The 17,278-nt window shown below is 43.9% G+C and overlaps 1 protein-coding gene across 1 annotated transcript in view; it reads right to left on the bottom strand.

Moving 5' to 3' along the window:
* RASGRF1 (Ras protein specific guanine nucleotide releasing factor 1) overlaps positions 1–17,278 on the bottom strand; it is a 656,364-nt gene that overhangs the window by 307,697 nt on the left and 331,389 nt on the right. The window contains exon 8 of the mRNA XM_086957896.1: positions 12,293–12,402. Coding sequence (XP_086814022.1) covers positions 12,293–12,402 — 110 coding nt within the window. The remainder of the gene's footprint in view (positions 1–12,292; positions 12,403–17,278) is intronic.

Genomic DNA, 17,278 nt, shown 5'->3' with positions numbered 1-17,278 from the left:
GAAACGCAGGCGTGTGCCGCATTCTTGTAAATACGGTGCATCCCAGAATGCCAGAGCATTGCGTTAGCAACTGGAGCTTAAAGCTGCGCTCCGCCATTCTCTTGTAAATATGCCCCATAGTTTTTTATGCAAAGATCTATCTTTTGAGAGACGTTGATAGGACTCTGCAGTACAAAATAACACTTCCTCAAGGCATGCATAAAATTGGAAAAAAGTTTACTTTTCTCAAACTGCATTTGTACTGCACAGTACAGGGAAACGTATTAAACTATATCTAAGCATAGTATTTTGTTCTGGAAGGTTAAACTTCCAGTGCTAAACCTATGCTTGACGTTACGCAGAGACCCTTGCAATGCAGCACGGTGCACCAACTTCATTTGCCAATTTACAGTACATGAAAATGTAGTAAATCTGCCCCCAAGTGTCTAAGAAGCTTCTCCTCTCAGCCTCGCCCTCTGGCTTGAAAAGAGTGAATTATATATTCGGGGAACTGTTCTGAAAACTTAATTAACTGGTCAGCATTAACAAATAAGCGTGGGTTATGTGTACAGTGGCACCCTCCCAACAAGTCTAGAGGGGTTCTGCTCACTCGCTACATTCACTCATTTGAGACAACATGTGGCAAGGTTTCAACATTTTCCAGCGCTACACGGGGGTCTAACTACAGCCCTAGCTGCTAGGAGTTAACACTGGGTCGCACTGCAAAGAATGAAAGGGGGCAGCACTCTCGCAGGACATCTGGTAACAGGCTCTAAATAGGCAAGCACCAGAGCTATTGCCTCTCAGCTACACTCCATCCTTTTGAGAACAGATGCCAATCTCACGCTGGGTTACCGCTGAAGATTTTGTGAGAGTGCTGCACTTCCTGCATATAACGGTAGATGGCAGCCTCACACCGAGTAATCACTACAGCTGAGGTATGAGCTCCCTGTATGGACATAAGATCACAGGCGCACAACAACTGAACACATTAGTCCAGGGAGCTGCATCGCTTGCATAAAACACTGGGCATAATTCTTAAGTTTGGGGAACACGTCTTCTGGCTAATAGGCTCAGTATGAAGGACTTTATATTGCTGGCATCCTAATTACCCTGGATGAAAGGGCTTACTAATAGGCGGAGAACTCCCTGTATAAATCATTGGATGGTAGCCTCACAGTAGGTGAACATGGCTGGCATATGAGTCCTCTAGAGACCACCCATCTCCTACCATTGGTAAACTTCAGGGTCAATCTAATTTTCTTTGATGCCATTCGTCATGGCAAGCTGGCGTCATGCTTTCTTGCTTGGCACATGGAGCAAGTACTGGTTTGAGGAGCTTTTTTCTTCTTTGTTTTCAAGCACTCCCTAGGAGTACTTGTGTTTTCAGGCCGCCCCCTTGTACACATACACACATACCACTAAAATGCACACACGTTTTCATAAAAAAATGCATTTCTTAAAAAGTTGTTAAAATATGAACAGAACTTGTTAATTTTTTTTGTACGATCGATTGTATGCGAGCGCTCACTCCATCATACATCATACATCAAGCCGATGACATTGGAGCACTTTAAGTGCTCACCAGTTACATTACACGATGACACATTCATTTTTGTTGCTCATCCTGCTCCAAGTAAGGTTTTTTTCCCGGTCGTTGCTTACCCATCTCCCGATCCCCTCCTACTTCCCTGCTTGACCCGTCCGCCAACTGCATTCCCGTCGCTGCTGCTTTTTCTTTTTTTAGACCATCCAATGGTATTGGAGCGCTTGTTCTGTCCTCCATCTTGCCACAGTGCTAACACAGCTGATGGTATTGGAGCACTTTCAATGCTCATCAGTTACATTACACAATGATGCATTCATTGTTGTAGCCAGGGGGAAGCGTAAGTGATTTGCCCAGAATCACTATTTATTCAGCCGACCCAAGATTCAAGCCTGGTTCATCATTTCTCCTATTTGCAGTTCTGGCTGTTACGCCACATCCTCATTTCACTTGAAAGCTCCTCAACTGTTTCTCACTATCACTTCCACATTGGTTCAGCAACATCCCGTCAACACCGAACAATCATTGGCACAGCCAATTGATCTCGGCAATGCTTGAACAATTTGCCTTCTCAATGTGAATGTCTTTTATGCATGTTTTGTAGCAGCACATCTGCTGTTCAGCATGGCTGAAAATCACCGAAAAAAGCGCGATAATGTGGCCAGCACAGGCCACGTCATAGCACTTTTTTGTGTTAGGAGGGGCAGGACAATAAACTCAACATGGGGACAAAGAGATTCGGCATTGGCTCAAAATCCTGAGATTCTGAGTTTTCAGTAACTTTCAGTCATGCTGAACATCAGATTTGCTGCTGGATAACATGGCTAAAAGACATTCACATTGACAAGGCCTATAGCTCGGGCATTTGCGATACCTTTTGGCTTTGCCAATGCTTGTTTGTTTTAGTGGGTGCTATACTCCTTGCATGGTACATTGGGTGGCGGCCTCACAGTGGATGAATATGACAGGTGTATATGTTTTATGGGCATTGAGAGCCAAACGTGTACTTAAAGCAAGCATTGACAAAACTAACAGGTCTGTCTGGCATTTTGAGTCTCAACTACAATATAAAAAAAACCACAATTGTTGCACTGAAAAAAAAAATGAAAAACTATTGATTTCTATACACAGTAAAACTATGTGGTAATTTGTCAAGATTCGGTATTCTTTTGGGATGTAAAATAGCCACTAGCACATTGTAAAGCGTAAGGAGGTGGAATGATTTGTCAAAAATCCAACAGCCTGAAGTGGGAGAGAAATACTCTTCTGATAGACCAAGTCTACTCTGCATTTTAAGGGAATTGGCAACGATAGGTATGCTGACAGCCGTGCTCTTAAGCCAGACCTAAAAAGTAAATACAATGAGCTCAGAAGCCACAGATTATAACTGTGGGCATTGCACTTTCATGACTGATACCTGATCCATGTTGGTCCAGTACCATGTTTCGCACCCCTACAAGGAGCAACCGTTTTCAACCTTCACTACAGTCTTTGTTTCCGAGTAGATGGTGCACTGAATCCATTAAGCCTAATTTAAGCCCCCAAGGTCATCTCTTCGTGCAAACGCTGTCTGTTATGATTCTGATAGTGGATAGCCTTGTGTTAACCATTGATTTTTTTAAGGCATCTCTGGACACTGATCAGAAAAGAGAATTGTTCCAGGTCTGCACCTTAGCTTTTGCAGTTTCAGGCATTCTTGACTGTTAAGATACTATTAGTCATCATGTGTTCCTTTCTGCATACTCTTTGTATGTTTGTATTACTAAAGAACAAACCACGATCGGGAGCCACAAACTGCTGTGGATCAAGGGAAGGTTGTTAGAAGACGACTCATGCTTACATATATATGTATTTGTTCACAAGATAGGCCCACCGGCACCAATGTTCATGTGAAATGCCCAGAGACACAAATCGTTGGCCCTAGCTCATATACATGTATATAGTATTTCTAAAGCAAGAACCTAGCCAAAAGGCAGCTATACGCTATAGTTGGTCAAAGGCAAGCATAAAGTCAACTAATAATGGGAGAGGAAACTGGGTTTTGGACAGTTAGTACACTGTGTTGTGGTGTTCCTAAACTGGACTAGAACAATGATGGCGTGGTCCTCATGGATTCGGGATGTTGATCAGATCCTGGGTGTAGAGTTTGAAAAGGTCTGTTGTCTTGTTTTTTTGTCTCTGGTCTGATGGTGTCCTGGCTGCGGATTTGCCGAGCACCACCAGAAATGGTGAACTTGTCTTCACAATCAGCAGAGGTGCTGGTTGTGATGGCTTTGTAACTAATTCAGATGATTTTGAAAATGGTGCCAGCTGGCAAGGGGAGCCAAAAGAGTTCCATCAGGGCAGGGGTGACGTGATCATATTTCTTCAGACCCTGGATGAGACGTGCTGCAGCATGTAGGAGGCCCCTCAGAGGAGCCCAGGGCCGGACTTGGAACCAAAACCGGCCCGGCAAAGTGCTCGACCGGCCTCCATCCCCCCTCGGGGGGTTGGGGGTGCCGCAGAGCTCTTTGCCGGGGCCGGTTTTCAGCTGATTTTATTGCAGGGCCGATTTTGCAGCTTAGCTGCATAAACAGCCCTGTAACAAAAGCGGCCCCAGCGGCCCAAAACCTGCCCCCACCATTGCGGCGCACCGGGGGATTGCCCGGTGCCCGCAACGGACAGTCCGGCCCTGGGGGGGCCAGTGTGGAGCTTGGGAGGCCATGGAGTGGGGCATAACCACCATCTAGAAACAAGAGTACAATGGCTTTAACAGCAGTTCTGAAATTGCTTTCTGGAAAAAAACTGTTTGAGACTCTTTATTAGAGAAGCTGGTATCATGCCTTTATTTTTTGGCAATGCGTTCTTCGAGGATGTGGCTGGTGTTCATAGTGAATCCAAGTGACTTCACATTTGGTGTAAGTTGGGGTTTGAAGCCTTTAAAGTTCATGTTATTAAGCCAGGTTTGTACTGTATCTTGTCTGTAGTTCTTCGGGGATTAGGAATTCTGTCTTGGCTGGTTACATAAAACAATTCGACTTCAGTTATATATTTATTTTTATGTTAGATAACACAACATTGGTTGCTGCGGAGATATTGAATTTGTCAATGATCTGGTTTCACTAAGCCTCCTAATCCTGTTTCCTGTCTCACTTTTCATCCATTCCTCAGGTTTCCAGTAAGTTTTACTTAGATCATAAGTATATTTTTCATCAGCCTATCACCTCAGGAGGAAACAGAGTCCAGTACAAAGCCCAATGCTTTTCTGTCTGTGCTAGTCTCTACGTGGCCCAAATTGTTCTAAAATTAAGCCCTCCATTGGTTCAGTGTGGGGACAGCATAAGTCTTCCAACAACTTGCACATTTTTTTGACACTACTTTCAGGATATGGAGAAGATAGTTCTGATTCTGTGGTAGGGTGCCCACTTATCAGCTCTGAAATAGGAATAGGACTGGTTCATGTGGGACATAAGTCCCTAAAATATATGAACCTCATGGCATATTTTAAATCTAAATGGTATGATTTTAGCGCATGCCAAATGAAATGGCCATGTATTCCTTTTTGGTCGAATGTCCTCCAACATAATCCACCAGCATTAAAGCAGAAATTCTTGCTGTCTCCACTTTTTTCCTGGGTAACTAAAGATTCTTGTGTTGTAGCTTGGGTATATGTAAGTTCAGCTTTTGTTTCTGGTGAGGGTCAAGTTGTGCTTAAAGAAGCAATACAAAAATGTTAGAGGGGAAGGGAGTAGTCTCAGTGATGTGAACACCTTGGAAAATATATTTGGTTGAGCCTTGTGTTGAAAATTGACAGATTCTTGTATTTTCTAAGATTTGGGCACATACAGCTTCAGATCAGAGCACCTGGAACTCAGATTGATTTTTCTCAATTTTACTTCCATTTAAATCTGGCTTGTACGCTTAGGTTTGCCTTGCTGATCTCAAGTTGTTATGGACTGCATAGATAGGAAATAAAGTTTGAAAACATTATTTCCTGCAATTTTCACGTGCTTAGAATATAGTACAGCAGAGTCTGAATTTTATTAAAACTACTCAGCACCAAATGCTGGAAGCAGTATCTGTTTGCGCTCGGTATGGAGCCACTTGCAGCATGGGTCAAGATCGATGCCCAAGTCAGCGGCTTCAAATGAGCTAGGGGCGTTTCTGACCACAAAGCGCTTTATGCTGATGATGTATTATTTTTTTCTCACAGAACCCAACCGGACAGGGCCAAGGCTACTCGGAGTCATGCAGGTCTTTGGGGAGACATCAGGCCTATTTAGGAACGCCCGTAACTTGTTCCTTTGGCCTCTTCGGGTGGGAGAGACTTTGGCGATTGGTCTAAGGTGGTCACAGAAGGTTTCAAATACTTAAGGATATTCTTGTCATCTTCTCAATCCGATACATGTGACAGAAATCTGGTCCAATTGTTGACGCAGACCAAAATACAGGTTTGTTCCTGGTCCCACTTACCTCTGTCCTAATTCAGCAGATCAGCAATTTTCAAAACGGTCTCCCTCCCTCTCTTGCTATAACAGTTACAGAATCACCCATATCCAATACCAACCACATGGTTCAAGTAAATGAACGCACTCCTGGGTCAGATCCTCTAGGGAGGGGGTTCCGTCCGGGTCACTCTGAGAACCTGTTTCTAATCCACTTACCGTGGGGGAATGGCCACTCCAGATATTCAGTGATATCATGCAGCATTTCACGTCCTGGTTTTTGAATGACTGGTGGCATGGGGATCGCCGGGACCCGACATATTCAGTAGAGTGCTGGCTAATTGACGACACGCACTACATACACTTCTATACTCAGGGAGGGCACTTTGTACCCTCCCGCCGGCGAGGAGGACTATGTTTGTGTTATGGAAGCAGGCCCTGCGCCGGATGGGATGGTGGGGCCGAATGACCAGAGAAAATCCCCTATGGCACAATGGCCTCTTGCCTTAACTTTCGACACTGACTAGATTCAGAGGTTGGGAAAGCATAGGTATATCCACATTGGGGACGGTCCTGCGGGGTCCAATCTTAAAATCATTCCAGGAGCTTCAACAAGAATTTGATATGCCCACTACACAGTTTTATAAATACCTCCAGCTCCGTCATGCCCTCTACCCCTATATTGCACCCCTAGATGATACACCAGAATTTAATCCTATTGAGGCAAAGGCCTTTATCAGCGACTTAAGGGACCATAAGATCACAAAAATATATAGAACAATAGTTACAAACAGCTCACCACACTGCATACACTTCGAGTGGCCAGGCAGGGACATGGGACTGCTGGATGACTTAGCAGGGGCACTGGAATCCCCGTGCAGTGTGGCAATAGCATCACGTCTACGACTCATACAATTTAAATACCTTCACCAGGTCTATTCTACCAGACACAAGTTGTGGAGGGCCAGCCTGGTGGAATCCCCAATATGCTTGCGATGTAATACTATGGAGGGTGCTTGGTTCCATAGAATCTCGCAGTGCACTAAGTTTCAGAGGTTCTGGCAAAGAGTCCTGGATTGCCTTTCGGAGGGTTCGGGTTGGGGCGTACCTACCTCGCCAAGACTGGCCCTTTCACACATCACGGAATGTATAGGAGGTAATAGTTATAAACTGCATTTCTTGTTCATAGGTCTTACATTAGTGAAGCAGGACATAGCCAGGGCATGGAAGACCACATACCCTCCTCTGGTGGAGATGTGGAAGAAGGGAATGGATTTCTGCATGGGCTTGGAACTTCCTACTTTTAAAGCAAGGGGATGCCCCAGAAGCACCCCAAAATATGGAAAAGGTGGGCAGATTACTATGGTCTTTATCTGGAACCTGTTGCCTCAATCTCACAGGTTGCTGAGGCATTGGGATAGAAGCATGGTGGGAGGTTTCCTTCTTCTATGTTCCTGGTTGACATGACTCGGGGGCAGGGGGTAGACGACATCGGGAATGTTTTAATGGCATGGCATTTTTCTTTCCTTGTTTTAATGTTGGACCAGATGTTATAATTGTCAACATCAGCAATTCCACTCTATGCACTCTGTATTAGTATTCCTTGTTTTACCAGGATATGCATGGCTGTAAGAAGTAATAAAATGTGTTTAGAAAAAGAAAAAAAAGCTGGACGCAGTAATGGAGGTCTTTGAGTGCTACTGTGCTATGAGCAGAGATTTTTAGATTGACGCAAAGCCTGGTTTCAGGGGTTGAAAACATGTAAGTCTATGAATAGGTGTAAACAATTGACATGTCAGTAAATATACATGTGCAATTTTACCTTTGTGAATAGGGCCCCATGAGTTTAGGAACCTATGTTAATAATTATAATCATTTGATTTGATAGCTAACTTTCATGATTCATATGACTAGAAGACACCATGAATGACATTACCCGTCTGCATTATAAATATTTTTATTAAAAAAATTTGTCTCAACCTTAAATTTGGGTTTACTTCATGCTTTTTTCTTCCTGTTTATATCATTTTGAATAAAACTATTCGATTTTCTCATCTGCATCACAATTTTCCATCCCCCTTCAGACCTTCTTTTCTTTCTTCTCACCCTGTAACAGTTCCCACATTTGTAATGTAGTGGCTTTCATCTTTAAGTTATGTGTACCCCCACAGCTCATCTTATGCACTCCATCCACCTTCGAACCCACCCTACTCCACAATTTGTACCCTGCATCATCTCACTTCTTCAATAACTCCGACTTTATTAGTATAATGTTTATGACTTTGTATGCTTTTTTTTAGGTCTATCTAAAAATAGCGTAAATCTTCTGAAAGACCTCATGTCACAAGTTTTTCGAAGAATTACTGGGAGAAAATGTGCTTTGGATGAACCCCCTTGAACTATTGGCTTTAACAGGTTTCTCATGCCATTGCTTATGAGCTGTCTATCAAGGCCATGGCATTTTGTGGATAGTTGCACTGTCCCATTTAGTTTCCCATTAGGTTTTGTTCATGGGACATCAAGTAGTGTTTTTGTTAGACTGCAGGTGCGACATGATGGGAAGCTTGTAGTTGAGGCCTAGTGTTTGACGTTTGCTTTATTTTAATTTACGGACAGTACAACAATTTAATTACGGATTTATTGTGTTTTTGATGAAGAAGTGCTTGTTGTTTGGATGCCTTAGCCTGCCATAAAGGAAAAAGCTATTCATTAATTGCCCTTGTGTGTTCATTTGTTTATTTTGTTGTCATAGTAATATGTTCGGTTTTAGTTTTTTTCCCCACAAAGTAAAGACATGCATGCACATAGGTATTCATAAGGATGCTACAAAATACTGTCCCTTTGCCAATACTATATAAAAAGCAATATTTTGATATGTACGCCTTTTAAGATCATCATTACACCGCAAATATTATTTTCTGACTCCTTTTCGTAAGAGTTCTCTTTGAGGGTACTGCTTAACTCTGCTAATGCCGTCTTTTGAGTGAAAAGACTACACTCCCAGCATCCATATTGTTATAGCGCAAGAGATTGCTCATTGTGGGACAATTGAGAGCAACACTTGTCCTAACAAAAAGTCAAACCAATTGGCAATGACAAGGATTATTTCTAACTTATTTCATTGTTCTCGTCTGTCAATTTGCTTTAGGAACCATTGCCCACATGCATCAAAGTCAATTGCATTTGCAAACGGTGCGAATCGCAATTTTCGGCCGTTTGCGAATGCAATTGACTAATTTGGAATGCAACATGCATTTTGCAATTTTAGGAATCGCAACCATGTTGCGATTTCTAAAATTGTGATTGCATTTAAGAACTCGCAATTTCAGATTTCTAAAATGCAATGCATGATCATTTTGAAATTGCGAATTCGCAATTTGGAAGTGGTAAATTAGCATGAAGTTGTACTTCATGCTAATTTACCGAAAACTTTCATATATGCACAAATTGCATTTTTGAAAGTTTTAATTTACACACACACATGCCCTTGGGGCATGTGTGTGTGTAAATTGCATTTAAAGTTACATTTCAGGGGTGCAGGGAGAGGTTCTCTGGACCCCCCTGCACCCTTGAAATTGCATTCACATTTTGCGAATCACAATTTGAAATTTGCAAAATGTGAATGCCTTCCCATTCATTCCTATGGGCCTTTTGGCCCATAGGAATCACTGGGAAGGGTTTTCCTTAATTGCGATTCGCAAATTGTGAATCGCAATTAGGGAAAAATACTGAATCGCAAATATAAATGCGAATTGTTCATGCATTGCAGTTTGCGATTTCTAAATAGCGATTCCTTAATTTTCGCAATTTAGGAATCGCAAACGGGTGCAATGATGCATGTGGCCGCATATGATTTGAAAAAGTGATTTTTCCAACAAAATGATTCACACTGTACATTAACTACCAGTACCTACAGATGGAAAGTGCACATTGGAATGTGCACATGCACTCACTCACTCACTCACTCACTCACTCACTCACTCACTCACTCACTCACTCACTCACTCACTCACTCACTCATTCAGTCACTTGATCTCACACCGCCTTAACAGCAGTTATTGTTTGATCTCTCTGTACTCCGCTGTATCTGCATAGTGCTTCCTTCTCAACGAGCCAGCTTCTCTTCGCTAAATTTGGGTTAGCAGGTCACACAGAAGCACCCAAATATATTTAAACGAAGGGGTGCACTAGGCGAATGTTTTCATCATTTCACATCCTACCCTCAACATACCAAAAGCAGTGTAGCAAAGCCAAAGCAGAATTCATCTGCACGAAAATCACAAATGCCTTAGACCACTCAAAAACACTTTTCAAGTTAGTCAAAGAGCTGGCTGGCTCCAATACGTCTCAACTTCCACCTGAGCTTAACAAAACGCAATGTGACCTGTTAGCCAACTTCTTCATTAACAAAGTTGATAAAATCCACCAAGATATCAACAACGCTTCTAATGAACATGATCTCACCCCTGAAGCTACCCCCAACTGTTCATCACCTACTTCAGGTAATACCATAGGTATTACTGATTGCCCTACTCTGGTATTACACCTTTTGCCACACTTGATAGTTGGCCCCTGCTGAACCCTGATATGGTTCAAGGGCTGTTAAAAACCATAAAATCGGGCTCCCCTAGAGACCCACTGCCATGCTCAATCTTAAAACAACTTAACAGTAACGTTCTAACTATTGTTACTGATCTTCTCAATACTTCGTTACTGGAACACTCCGTACCCAGTGAATGGAAGCATGCAATGATTCATCCACTTTTGAAGAAAGCTGGCGCAGACCCCAACTTGCCAGCTAACTTCCGCCCAATATCATTGCTACCCACCTTTGCAAAAATATTAGAGAAGCATGTACATCGTTGCCTTACAGATTTTATCACCATTCACGATCTGTTTCCATCCCACCAGTCAGGATTTCGTGCAGGTTTTTCTACAGAGTCTACCTTACTGGGGGTGACCGAAAACATCCGTCGCATGGTGGACAAGGGCGAAACAGTAGCACTTGTGCTACTCGACCTCAGCGTGGCATTCGACACCGTGTCACATGCGGTCCTCGCCCAGACTCTCCACTCCCTAGGCATCCGCGGGGCAGCTCTCAATTGGATCAAATCACTATTGGAAAACCGCACGTTTCAGGTATTTTCGCAAACTGCCTGCTCCGATACCATGACATTTAAACAAGGAGTACCGCAGGGCTCCATTCTTAGCCTGTTGCTTTTCAATGTATATATGAGTCCCCTGTCCAAGATAGTGGAGGACACTGGGCTTTTAATGTTTTCTTACGCTGATGACTCTCAGCTGCTTTTTTCTCTATCAGCGGCAGACTCTGACTATTCTTATTCCCTACAACTCGGACTTAGTAAAATCGCTGAATGGATGCAAAAAAACTTCCTAAAACTCAACGGCGAGAAAACCGAGTTGATCGTGTTGGGCAAAAATAAAGAACTCTGGGGACCCCAACACTGGCCAACTGAAATGGGCACCCCACCCCTGTCACTCATGCTCGCAACCTGGGAATCATTATTGACGACTCACTCAGTCTACACCAGCAAGCAGTAAAGACCTCGTCCACCTGCTTCGCCATATTGAAATGGCTAAAAAAGATCTGTTGGATGTTGCCTGGAAACACAGAGAAAACAGTTGTCAAAGCCCTAATCACATCCAGATTAGATTATGGCAACGTGCTGTACCTGGGGGCAAATAAAGCTACTGTCCGCAGGCTACAGTCAGTACAAAATGCAGCAGCCAGACTACTCTGGAAAATTCCCATCACTACTCCAACTACCAAATACATCAGGAAATTACACTGGCTAAAAATTGAAAATCGAGTCAAATTCAAATCCCTATGCTTCATGCACAGGATTTCCACCAATACCGCTCCAAAATACCTGCAAAACCTGGTGCGCCCCTATTGTCCCTCCAGATCTCTTCGGTCCTCCACGGCAAATCATTTTGAAATCCCAAAGATCAAGTTGTCACGCATGGGTGGCAAGTCCTTTTCACTCCTAGGACCTACACTTTGGAATTCAATGCCACATACATTGCGGTCTGAGTCAAGCTACATCAAATTCAAAAAAGCCTTAAAAACATGGCTATTTAACATCTAGTTTCTGTAACCGCATTGACATTGGGATCTGCTGCGCCGGGAAACCCTTTGTTGGGTAGCTGTGCGCCATATAAATGTAAACAAATAAAATAAATAAATACCCTCGAAAAGCAGTGTGGTGTGGAGTGTGGCGGTGATGCTATGGCCCAACAAGAGAACGAATGACCCAACAAGAGAACGAATGACAACAGTTCCATTTGAGACTGCAGTGGAAGCCAGTAATGTGACACTCACCGGGACAGCTCTTCCAGTTTGGATTTGGCATAGTCCAGGCTGTTCCTCTCCACGTGCTCGTGAGGCGTGTGCGCGAGTAGCTCGTGCAATGTCAGGATGTACCTGGGAATCTGAGAAAAGAAAACGTGTCAAGTCTTCAGGAGGTTGGTCGATGCGATCTCCCCCGTGGTATTATTATGTGTTGGCTGCTCTAAAGGCATTTGCAATGCTTTTGTTGTGTTATAAGGGTGCTATTTTACAGTTTTCCTCCAGTGTGTGTGATATGCATCTGTGGAAACCGATGTGTAAATATTATTTGTGTCGTCTGTTAACTTTTTTGACTGTTTTTAAGGACGTGTTGGAGGTTATCAGCATTACCAGTAAAAATGACCTCCCTTGGGTAGTTCAGAATCATTTTCGACTATTTTTACTGACCGCAGAGGAGTTCAGAAGCGCTTTCACTAAACGCTGTGGGCCTCATTTATGAGAAATGACGCATCGCTGCGTGAAAGCAGCAATGCGTCACTTCTCAGTGTGCACTCCTTGCGACATTCCTGATGCGTCATATTTAATGTATGACGCATCATGTCGCAAGGAGTTAAAGATACATCAGTATTTCTGACGTATCTGTAAGCGCAAAAGTGACACATTGCTGGAGTATGTCACAAAACTGACGCAACTCCAGCAATGCGTCCTTTAACATGCGGCAAGCCCCATGTGAAAGGGCCTGCGTCAGTCTTACGCCTGCTGTGAGGCAGGCGCAAGATTTTGACGCAGCGGCGTCCTAAAAGTGACGCAGTGAAATCTCATAGATTTCACTGCGTCACTTCTACGACCCTTCCTTGCGTCAATACGCCCCCCTTGCATACATTATACCTGGCGCAGGTATAATGTGGCGCAGGGGTTTACAAAGTGACGCATCTACCTAGATGTGTCACTTTGTAAATATGGCGCAACAAGGCGCATTTTTTACGCCACTGGTGCGTCACAAAAAGTGACGCACCGGCGGCGTAAAAGTGACTCACAGCCTCATAAATGAGGCCCTGTATTTGTACAAAACATGATGTCAAACGCACAGTACGATGACCCAGGCGTTCAACGCCCATTGGGCTGAAGCGGCCTTGACTCCTGTTTGTCCAAAACCTTTTCATAGTTGTTCTGAGTTAGCCTCCTGCTCCTGTTAGACGCCAGTCTCATGCATTCACACTTCTTTACAGGATTACTTTCTTATGCAACTACTAAACATTCTGCCAATGGAAGCCTTATTTCAACCTCCCTTTGCTGTGGACAAGAATCTACAGAAATATACTGACCATGCTATCTATATATACCGAATATTCTTTATGCTCTGTTGCCAAATACTTTCATGAAAGGTATTAGTGACTTCACACACCTTTCACAGGCAATGGCAGCACAGGTTGACCATTTGGCCCAAGCCTGGCTCTTCAGCATCTAAGTATGTGCTGCCAGTGGGAAGCAGTATCAACAAAATACAACAAATACACAGGTAAAAAAAATATATATATATATTTTAGGGCGCTATTGAGGCTTTGATCCTGCCACTACTATCACAACCCCTGAGCAATGTGTTGCAAGGGCTGAGCTACAGGTACCGAACGCTAAACCAGGGCTAGAAACAGCGACTCTTTGTAAACCCTAATGGAATTCTATGTGTGATGTGGGGTTAGCATGGATAATCCTTCATGCATGCTATTTCAGCAGACATTTGCAAACATGAGTTGCATTTCAGGCTATATGCCTACCAACAATTTCAAAATAAAGTCATATTAATGGAGTTATATCAGATCCAATGAATACATTTTCAAAATTCTGTGTTTCAGAGCTTGACCATGAGGCCTCCCCTGCCAGACAGCAACATCTTATTCGCCAACTATCAAAAAACATTATGCGTGGAGGTAAATACCACATAGATATGACAACTAAAGAAATGTGCTTAAACTGCACTTTTTCCTACTAATTTTTCAAAATTTCCCTTAGGGAAAAATGTTCAAATACCTGCGCAAAGGTGTGTGTGCTTTTAATCCTGTTAGGTTGAGGCAACCTGTCCAGTGTCTTTGAAATATGCCATGTTATTAATTGACACATAAAGTAGAACATAACACTCTAAATCGTGCTAGGGCTACCAGCTCAACTTGTAATAAATGAAACCATTTGTCATTAATTGAGCAATAATGAATCTCTGGGCTTAAAACCGGTATAGCAACCAAAAGGACCTGCACTAAGGGACGCCCTACTGTCTTGGCCCTCTTTACCCGCTGTCCTCAATTCCCAGGCTCTGTTCCCAGTCACCCTTCCTCCGCCTCCTATTGCCACCCGTCTTTCCCAATTCTCTTCAGTGCTTAATTTGTCAAATAAAAAAATAAGAAAGAAGAGCAAGGGCCCTTGTCAGGAGGCCACTGCAGCTTGCACCACCCATTGCCCCTGCTAGCGCTACCAATGACAGTGCCAACACAACTACGACCCACAACACTCCTACAATTCAGACGATCCCAGGCCACCAAAAACTGTAAGAATTGCTTGGACGGCAGGTACTAGTATTTTTAATGTAAGGAGAATTATTAAGCCACTGTTGTTGTGTTCATGCCAAAATTCGATAGTGTCGCCATGTGGCAGACTGTCATAAGTGCGGGTGCTGACAAATAAGTGCCAGTGCCGAGCACCGGAAACGACTGGCTCAAATAAAGTGCTGGTTGTGCCCATCCATTCTCTGCCCCATTTGCTTTCTCGTATCTCCAGTGTGCAACCACCTTCTAACCCCAACCCTATAACCCTACTCTCTTTCTCAGTTGCACCTACTGGCCACTTGATTCCACTCCCTGACATGCCAGCAGCTCCTTTCTTCCACTCCCCCACTCTACTATCCCCAGCCCTCCATTCTCTTAACCCAATATCTGCTTCTTCCTACCACCACTATCCCAACTCCCCAGTCCCTGTTGTCCCCACTTGTGTTTTATGATTTCTCAATTTTCGTTCACCAGCAGTCTGCCTCATGTCCCTCTATTCCTCCTTCATATCATCCTCTGTTTTCCACTCTCTTACTTCATTCTCCTCTACTCCTTTACTCTCTTACCTCACTCTCCAGTGCTACCCAGTTTCCATAATCCTGACTGCCCCTTTTCCTCACGCCTGTTAACCACTCCACACTCCCTTCTCCCCATAGACTGTAGCCACTGCATTATTACTCTACCCTCATCCACTTTCACTCTCCTTACCCCCAAATTTAACTTCACTCTCTTCCGTACTACTCTTCATTCTATTAACCCTCCTCTTCACTCCTTCTGCTCCATCACTCTGGTCAACCACTCTTTTTCCACTCTTACATGTACCTCAGCCACCCCACTACATTCTATTTGAGCATGCACTTCTCCGCTCCCACATTCTACCTCCAACCTGTACTTTATCTACTACTACTGTCTTAGGCCGTATCTTTGAGTAAAGGCAGCCCATTGGCACATTCCCTTGCTCCATCCATCACGTACGGAATCTACTGCTACTGTTTTAGGCTGCGTCTTTGAATAAAGGCGCGTGTAACTTTGCTCTCTCCATCATGTATGGTCTATGGTGTCTACTGCTACTGTCTTAGACTGTGCCTATCAGCACGTCCTCTTGCTTCCCCCATCATGTACAGAATCTACTGCTACTGTCTTAGACTGTGCCTTTGAGTAAAGGCGCATGTTCCCTTGCTCTCTCCATCATGATCATGTAAGGTTTATGGTGTCTACTGCTACTGTCTTATGCTGTGCCCATCGGCGTGTCCCCTTGCTCCCTCCATCATGTACGGAATCTACTGCTACTGTCTTAGGCTGCGTCTTTGAATAAAGGCGCATGTAACTGTGCTCTCTCCATCGTGTATGGTCTATGGTGTCTACTGCTACTGTCTTAAACTGTGCCTATCAGCACGTCCTCTTGCTTCCCCCATCATGTACAGAATCTACTGCTACTGTCTTAGACTGTGCCTTTGAGTAAAGGCGCATGTTCCCTTGCTCTCTCCATCACTCCATCATGATCATGTAAGGTTTATGGTGTCTACTGCTACTGTCTTATGCTGTGCCCATCGGCGTGTCCTCTTGCTCCCTCCATCATGTACGGAATCTACTGCTACTGTCTTAGGCTGCGTCTTTGAATAAAGGCGCATGTAACTGTGCTCTCTCCATCTGTCTTAGGCCGTATCTTTGAGTAAAGGCAGCCCATTGGCACATTCCCTTGCTCCATCCATCACGTACGGAATCTACTGCTACTGTTTTAGGCTGCGTCTTTGAATAAAGGCGCGTGTAACTTTGCTCTCTCCATCATGTATGGTCTATGGTGTCTACTGCTACTGTCTTAGACTGTGCCTATCAGCACGTCCTCTTGCTTCCCCCATCATGTACAGAATCTACTGCTACTGTCTTAGACTGTGCCTTTGAGTAAAGGCGCATGTTCCCTTGCTCTCTCCATCACTCCATCATGATCATGTAAGGTTTATGGTGTCTACTGCTACTGTCTTATGCTGTGCCCATCGGCGTGTCCTCTTGCTCCCTCCATCATGTACGGAATCTACTGCTACTGTCTTAGGCTGCGTCTTTGAATAAAGGCGCATGTAACTGTGCTCTCTCCATCATGTATGGTCTATGGTGTCTACTGCTACTGTCTTAGACTGTGCCTATCAGCACGTCCTCTTGCTCCCCCCATCATGTACAGAATCTACTGCTACTATCTTAGACTGTGCCTTTGAGTAAAGGCGCATGTTCCCTTGCTCTCTCCATCATGATCATGTAAGGTTTATGGTGTCTACTGCTACTGTCTTATGCTGTGCCCATCGGCGTGTCCCCTTGCTCCCTCCATCATGTACGGAATCTACTGCTACTGTCTTAGGCTGCGTCTTTGAATAAAGGCGCATGTAACTGTGCTCTCTCCATCGTGTATGGTCTATGGTGTCTACTGCTACTGTCTTAAACTGTGCCTATCAGCACGTCCTCTTGTTCCCCCCATCATGTACAGAATCTA

Source organism: Lissotriton vulgaris, chromosome 2_1, assembly GCF_964263255.1.
Source record: "Lissotriton vulgaris chromosome 2_1, aLisVul1.2, whole genome shotgun sequence".
NCBI classification, from domain to species: Eukaryota; Metazoa; Chordata; class Amphibia; order Caudata; family Salamandridae; genus Lissotriton; species Lissotriton vulgaris.
This window is presented reverse-complemented; position numbering and strand designations above follow the sequence as displayed.